Source organism: Haliaeetus leucocephalus, unplaced genomic scaffold (genome assembly GCF_000737465.1).
Source record: "Haliaeetus leucocephalus isolate CR32 unplaced genomic scaffold, Haliaeetus_leucocephalus-4.0 Scaffold295, whole genome shotgun sequence".
Classification (NCBI taxonomy): Eukaryota; Metazoa; Chordata; class Aves; order Accipitriformes; family Accipitridae; genus Haliaeetus; species Haliaeetus leucocephalus.
The window spans coordinates 8,547,130-8,554,517 of record NW_010972731.1 but is presented as its reverse complement, the minus strand read 5'-3'; the positions used below and the strand labels follow the sequence as shown (position 1 = coordinate 8,554,517).

General features: G+C 59.0%; 1 protein-coding gene across 1 annotated transcript in view; it reads left to right on the top strand.

Moving 5' to 3' along the window:
• Positions 1-245: 245 nt before the first annotated feature.
• Positions 246-7,388, top strand: part of CHTF18 (CTF18, chromosome transmission fidelity factor 18 homolog (S. cerevisiae)) — an 11,449-nt gene continuing 4,306 nt past the window's right edge. The window contains exons 1-18 of the mRNA XM_010570415.1: positions 246-366; positions 517-687; positions 856-982; positions 1,104-1,269; positions 1,405-1,494; positions 1,635-1,687; positions 1,897-2,035; positions 2,733-2,945; positions 3,697-3,794; positions 3,910-4,033; positions 4,196-4,329; positions 4,702-4,795; positions 4,872-4,970; positions 5,233-5,363; positions 5,672-5,834; positions 5,983-6,207; positions 6,316-6,465; positions 7,021-7,151. Of these exons, the coding sequence (XP_010568717.1) occupies positions 285-366; positions 517-687; positions 856-982; positions 1,104-1,269; positions 1,405-1,494; positions 1,635-1,687; positions 1,897-2,035; positions 2,733-2,945; positions 3,697-3,794; positions 3,910-4,033; positions 4,196-4,329; positions 4,702-4,795; positions 4,872-4,970; positions 5,233-5,363; positions 5,672-5,834; positions 5,983-6,207; positions 6,316-6,465; positions 7,021-7,151 (2,390 nt within the window). The 5' untranslated portion in view covers positions 246-284. The remainder of the gene's footprint in view (positions 367-516; positions 688-855; positions 983-1,103; positions 1,270-1,404; positions 1,495-1,634; positions 1,688-1,896; positions 2,036-2,732; positions 2,946-3,696; positions 3,795-3,909; positions 4,034-4,195; positions 4,330-4,701; positions 4,796-4,871; positions 4,971-5,232; positions 5,364-5,671; positions 5,835-5,982; positions 6,208-6,315; positions 6,466-7,020; positions 7,152-7,388) is intronic.

The window sequence follows — 7,388 nt, the reverse complement described above, 5'->3', positions numbered from 1 at the left end:
CCCCCGGCCCGACCCCCGTTCCCCCCCCGGCCCGACCTGCAGCGCCGTCCCCGGGCCGGGCCGGGCGGCCAGCAGGGCTACATTGTATCCACCGGCGGCGCGGCGTCCAGCCGTGCGTCGTATCCAATCAGCGCCGTCACCGCCTCGTCCACCCCGCGCGTTCTATCCAATCAGCGTCCCCGCCGCTTTCGGTCGGCGCGTCGCGTCCAATCAGCGGCGGCTCCGTTACGGCGCGGCGGCCGGAAGAGCGAGCGGGCGGGAGGGCGCGGTGCCGGTGGCGGGTTATGGCGGACCCTGAGGAGGGACCCGAGGACGGCTTCTGCCAGCGGTTCGCGGACGAGCTGGAGGTGCTGGCCGAGCTGGGAGGTGGGAGCTGCTCCGGCGCCGTGTCCGATACCGGAGGCGGCGGCGGAAGGAGGGAGGGAGCGGCCGGGCTTTGCGCGGAGCCGCCCGTGCCCCGCTCCACCGTGGGTCTCCCCCGGTGACCGGTTCTCCGTCGCGTAACACCTCTTGCAGATGACCCGTCCCCGCTCGCTGGCCCTAAAATCTCCCAGTTCCGTGGTAGGAGGCAGCCACCGGAGGAGCCCGACCCCCCCGGGGGGCACAACGGCCCGGGGGGCACCAACCCCGGGAAGAGGGACCGGGACTGCGACCCCCCCGGCTCCCCACCACCGTCCGCAGCCCGCAGTAGGTTTGACCCAAGCCAGCTCTGCGGCCCCGGTGGGTGCCCGGGTGCTGCCGACCCTTCATCCCCACCCTGAGCCATGCAGGGTGCTGCTGGAGGGGCAACCGAGTACCACCCTTTGGGTCATCTGTCCTTCTCCTCTTCCTCCTGCCCCGGTGTCTTCGACCCAGCCCCGAAACCGAAGCGACAGCGCCTGGAAGCCGTTAAGAAGCTCAGCTTTGGTGGGGATGATGAGTTGGGTCCTGATGGCCTCCGGGGTGCTGGTCCAGAGGCGCTTTCTGTTCCCCAAGCTGCCAGGTTGGCCACCGTGAACCCCGCTTTTAGCAGGGGCGAGGGAAAGGGCCCTCGAACCCCCACCTTTGGTGGGGTTCGAGGGCCCTTTCCCTCGCCCCTGCTAAAGAAACCTGGTGTTCTCCAGCCTGGAGATAAGTGGCATGGCCCCGCTGCAGACCACGCCGCCCTCCGAGAAGAAGCGGGTCCTCAAGCGGCCACCCATCCTGGAGGACTACGTCAATGTGACGTCCACCGAGGGTACCAGGGTCTTCATGGTCATGAGAGATGATCCCTCTAGGACAGGGGTGCAGGTGAGGAGGGATCTGAAGGCTGGGCTTGCTTCTCTGTGACCTCCATCCAGTTCAGGAGGGGATCTCTGATGAAGCGTGAAATGTTTGTGCTGAGCGTCGGTGTGAACGTTAGTGTGTGTCCTCTGGTCCTGGCAGCTCCCCGATTCCCTGGGCTGGAATGCACGCAGGCCACTCCACTTGCTGGGGGTGCCTTTCTCCTACCTGAAGGAACAAGTGAATGAAGAGGTATCACATCTTATACCGACCTTCCCGTCTTCCCCTGCCACCCCTGGATAGCCACAGCATTGGCCCCCGAATCCCTGTTCCTCCCAGCCCCGGGTTAGTGGGGCGTCTCTGACCCCCCTCTCGCCCTTTTTGTGCTGAAGCGTCGAAGGCGTGTTCTGGAGGCATCGCAGCAGCTGACAGAGATAATAAATAGGTGAGGTGTTGGGACGAAATCCCACTCCTGTCCCTGCCACACTGTCGCATGTGGCTCCCGAGATGCTCCAGTAGGGTCCAGGTTTTGGAGACCTGCGAGCAGAAGAGCTTCTTTGCCTGCAGCATCCCCAGTTTGGGAAGTCCAGATGTAATTCCCAACCCTGCCCTGACTCCCTGGGTGGTTTGGGGCAAGTTAATTCTTTCTTGCAGTTGCCTCGAGAGTGAGACCAGCACCGAGAGCCCAGAACCCAGCGAGGAAGCAGAGCCGGCAGAGGAGGAGTCTGCGCCGCATTGCCTCTGGGTGGACAAGTTCACTCCCCGGCGCTACCTGGAGCTGCTCAGTGATGATGTGAGGTGCTAGGATAAGTGGGGGCTTGGGGTTTTGGGTCCGTTTGCCATTTCTATGACTCTTCCTTAATGCTGTGGGATCAAGGTTTTGTGGTGCTCCCTTTGATCGCAGGGGCTTTTGGAAGCACTGGCTGGGGAGCTCTGTCCGTGCTAGCCCTGCCCGGGGGCAGTCCTGCTGCCGAGAGCTTGGGGTGGGGGTTTTTCAGCTGTAGGCCGTGGACCTTCCAACAGAAGAGACTCTAAAAGATGAGCAAAATAAGACAAAAAAGATTGGGTGGGCTTTAGCCAGGAATCGTTGGCTATTTTGATTTTTTTTGAATATTAGAAGTTTTATAGGGAATTGGAAATTATGGAAAAGGCTGAGGAGCGCTGGGTTGAGCCACGACAGACAAGGGGCAGCAGGGATGGGGCCGATGTGACTTGTCCTCGGTTGCCCTGCGGGATGGTGGCCGAGCCAGGAAAGGAAGCCGCGTTTCCAGGCTGTCCCAGAGAGATGCCAGGTGGAAACCTGAGCAGCCTCTCCCGTGGCATGGGAATGACGTGCCATGCGCTTGAGGTCTGTCTGGGCAGACACGCTCTGTGTTGCCTCCCTGGACTTGGCTTCTTCCTCTGCAGGCCACGCTGGTTTTTAAGCCGTGAAGGAGAGACCTCCTTACGAGGTTTGATGGGGTTTGCTTGCTTTCTTGCCCAACGTGCAGTACACAAACCGCTGCCTTCTGAAGTGGCTCAAGCTCTGGGACACAGTGGTGTTCGGGAAGGAGAATGCTGTGAAGAAGACCAATCCCAATGCCAAGGCTCATCCTCCATTCAGCCAGCCCAAGGAGCAGCAGAATAAGTGGAAAACGAAGGTGCAGCTCACAGAGGAGATTCTGGAGGCTGAGCTGGACCAGCACAAGAGACCCAAGTACAAGGTGAGCAGGGCAGGAGACCGCTGTGGTGGGTCTCCTCTCCAATCCCCCTCATCCCACCACCATGGTGAGGAGCAGGACCTTCCAGTACAGATCCAGGAGAAACTGGATTCCTTGTTTCTCCTTAGAGAATGTGGGGTTTTCTCATTTCTTCTTCTGTTTGGGCTTGGGTAATGCGATAACAAGGGGAGAGGAACAGACTTTTTTCAGCCAAATTAAATGGGCCAGTTAAGGAAAGACATACCCTTTTTAGCAGAGGTTGGTCTTGACATTTTTTGTTAGGGGCAGACATGATGTGTCTTTGAGCTAGACTTTCTGCATCCGGAAGAGAGCAATGATGCTCAAATGCTGAAGGGAGCAGAGATAACTTACCCAGGCCAGTATACCAGCTTCAACTGGTCTAGTGAGAGGATATAAAAAAGGGGAAACGAAAAGATATACTAACAGCATTGCTTCTCAGGAGTGTAATTCTGGAAGGGATTTTGTTCAGCCTTTTCTATCTGTTGCCCTGCAAACTTAAACATGTGCACGAGAGAGGCTGCCAGGATGACTCTGTCACCTCTGAGAGTTTCTGTTACATTCTCCTTGCTCCAGTGACTTTCCCTCCTTCCCATGTGTCTACAATCCAGTGCAGCAGCTCCCAAGACTGGTTTGCAGGTTGCAGAGCCTTATCCCCTCGTGTGGCAGCCTTGGTCAGTGCTGGAGGAAGCCCTGCCTCGCTGCTTGCCGGGCTGAAGTTACCTCTCTGCCGCAGGTAGCCCTGCTCTGCGGCCCACCCGGCTTGGGAAAGACCACGCTGGCCCACGTCATTGCGAAGCACGCGGGGTACAACGCCGTCGAGATGAACGCCAGGTGAGTCCAGCCCTGCCCTGCCCCAGAAGCTGGTGGAGGCGATGCTGTGCCGGAGGCGATGCCGTGCCGGAGGCGATGCCGTGCCGCAGCAGCCTGGCACCCGATTGTCTTGCAGTGACGACCGCAGCCCAGAGGTCTTCAAAACCCGCATCGAAGCTGCCACCCAGATGAAGTCTGTGCTGGGTGCCAACGAGAAGCCCAACTGCCTGATCATCGATGAGATAGACGGCGCGCCCGCAGTAAGCCCAGCCTGGATCTGGCCACCTTTTGCATTAACCGCTTAATTATTGCCCTCTTAGCAGCTCATCCATTTTAGGAGTGGCTTCCTGCCTCTGAACTGCAAGAATTCATCCCTTCTGTCCTTGATTTTTTATTTATTTTTTTTTTTTCCCCCTCCCCAGGCATCTATCAACGTGCTGCTAAACATCATCCACCGTAAGGATGCGGAGGGCGAGGCAGCAGCCGGCACGGGCCGGAGGAGGCGGCGCGAGGACGGACTGTTGCTCAGGCCCATCATCTGCATCTGCAATGACCAGTTAGTATCGACTGTGTGTCTGGGGAGGGATGGAGAGCTGATAGCCCTGCCCCAAGCGAGGAGGCAGCTGCTGTTGCCTCCAGCCAAAGCCTTCCCGTGCCGAGTTATCTGCCGTCAGACCTGCGGCTTAGAAGTACCTTATGAAAAGTAAAACTGCAACGTGCTCAGCTTTCCTGAAACCCGCCAGGTTTTGTATCTGCTGGGGTGACTTGTAGCTAGGTGTGAGCGTACCGTTGCGTTTGCGCGTGCCCAAGCGTGCAGGGGTGTACAAGCATCTGCTAAATAACCCACCTCTCTTTGAGCAGAGCATTAATAGCTGGATTTCTTCCTCTGCTAGGGTCGCTCAGAGACCCCTGTGCTTCCCTTTGCCAGGTACGTCCCTGCTCTCCGGCCGCTGCGGCAGCAATCGTTCCTGCTAAACTTCCCTCGGACGGCGCCGTCCCGGCTCGCCCAGCGGCTCTGTGAGGTGCGGTGCGGCCGAGGGCTCCTCTTGCCCCACCGGCCGGCCGGCCTTCGCTGCTGACCCCCCCCTTCTCCCGCAGATCGCCCTGCAGCAGGGCATGCGGGCGGACATGGGCGCGCTGCTGGCGCTGTGCGAGAAGACGGAGAACGACATCCGCTCCTGTATAAACACCCTGCAGGTACTGGTGTCACCGGGAGGTCTCGGGGGGGACACGGACTTGCTGCGGCTCTTGACTTGATCGGGTGGGGATGGAGGGGAAAAAAACTGTCCCCCATGCAGATCCGTAAAATGCCCTGTGTTATTTTTAACCTTGATTCCCCTACAAATGGAGGAGTGAGGTGCCGCTCTCTCCAGCTTTCCCCGGTACCAGCTAGCTGTTGTGGGCATCCCCTCCCTCCCGGTGGTGCCTGTACCCCCCCAGCCCCTTGTTTGTGTTTCAGTTCCTCCATGGCCGAGGCCAGAAGGAGCTGAGCGTGCAGATGGTGCAGACGATGAAGATTGGCTTGAAGGACCAAAACAAGGGGCTCTTCTCCATCTGGCAAGAGATCTTCCAGCTCCCAAAGGTCCAAAGGTAAAACAGGGTGGATTTATTAGGTCTCCTGTCTGCTTGGGGCACACCGCTTCATGGTACCCCCTGACCTGCTTGCAAGACTTGTGGTGGAGAAACCTGAAAGGTCCTGGAGAGCTGGTTTGCCCTGCAGCAGACACGGCTTCGTTTCAGCAGATTTGTGTGTCCAGAAGCTCCTTGGCCACTCTCTTTAGTGCCCAATAATTTGGCATCAGTATTGCCTTCAGTCCTGTTTGCAAGGGTCCCAATATTCCTTGCTGGTCTGTTCAGCGCCAGGGCACCCTGAGCTCTTCCCTTTGGGCTCCCCCCAGGCACAGGATAGGAATGGACCCTGCTTTGCCAACCCAGCTCCTGGTGGGTGACGAGGATCTGTCGCACCTCGGGGGGACGGCTGGCTTCAACCTGTCCTCCCAGCGCTTCCACCACATCCTGCACCTCGCCATCTCCTCAGGGGAGCAGGAGAAGCTCGCCCAGGTAGAGCAGCCGAGGGGGACCCAGGCCCCTTCCTCTGCTGTGTTCTGCTGGAGCAGAGCTCAGAGGGATGCTCAAAATCCCAGCAGCGTGCTCCGACAGGACCATCTGCCCAGCCTCAAGCCGTCTCTAATCCTGCGCCCACTTCCAGGGTCTGTACGACAATTTCCTGAACATGAAGCTGCGGGACTCCAGTTTCAGCTCTGTGTGCTTGGCCCTGGAGTGGTTGGGCTTCTCTGACCTGCTGAACCGGGCTGTCCTGCACGAGCAGAGCTTCCAGCTGATGCGATACCTGCCCTTCCTGCCCGTGGCTTTCCATCTGCTCTTCGCGGCCACCAGCATCCCCCGGCTCGCTTATCCCAGCAGCCAGCACGAGGCAAGTACTGGGGGGGGGCATGGCGGCAGCGTGGCTCCAGCTCCGTCACCCGTGGGGGACATCTGTGGTCGCAGCCGTGGCTGAGCCCTCCCTGCCCTCTCCACCCAGGCCCTGGCCAAGCTGAACCACATGCAGAACCTCGTCGTGTCCATGGTGTCGGGGATAACGCCCAGCGCCCGCAGCCGTGCCGGCCAGCAGTCTCTTGTCTTGGAGGTGCTCTGTCTGCTGCTGGACATCATCGCCCCAAAGCTCCGACCGGTGAGTGCCCACCAGCCCCCTCTCGCTGCAGTGGCAGGGGTCCTGCCTGGGTGATGTGTCCCCTCTGCAATGCCCCCCAAAAGGGCTGGGACATGTCCCCTGCGCTGCATCACCAAGGCTGAGCTATCCCAGACCTCTGTCCCAAATTTGGCGTCAGTTGGATGTTGCAGCTGATGCAGAAGTCAGCGGGAAGCCGGGGACGCGGCGCTGGGTGCATGATGGGGGTGTCCTGCACCTCCTGGACCCCTGCACCCGGGGGTGAGCTTGGCTGAGCCGGGGTTTGGGGAGCTGTTGCAGTCTCCTTCCAGCAGCTGGTTCGCATGTGTGCGCAGTTGCGTTGGGTGCATTTACCCTTCGGGCTGTTGGAGGGGACTGTCCCTGCTCCGTGAAGTACATGTGTCCCTAATAGGAAACTAAACTTGGTCTGAACCTCACGGGTATTAGCTGTCGTTTCTCATATAGAAACAAACCCCGTGCTTCAGGTTATTTTTATGTTTAGAAGTCATTACGGATTAGTGATGCTCTCCCCTTTCTGGGCTCCGCTCTCCTCCCCAGGTAAACACCCAGCTCTACAGCCTGAAGGAGAAGCAGCAGCTGGCAGACCTCATCAGCACCATGCTGGCCTACAACCTCACCTACCACCAGGAACGCTTGCCCGAGGGCCAGTACGTCTACAAGCTCGACCCGTAAGTCCCGAGGGTGAGGAGAAAGCGTAGGGGTCGAAAAATAACAGTAGAGAGTTCAGGAAGGAGGCTGAGCCTGAAACCATCGTGGCATTGAGTTGGTCTCTTGCAGCTAGAGCTCAGGGGTTTCTTTGGTGAGGGCAGCTGGGTTGGCGTGAGCTCCCCGGTGCTGGGATGGTGGCAGGGACCCGACTTTCTCCGATGGCAGCTCTGTGGGGATTATCTGCTTTTTTTTTTTTT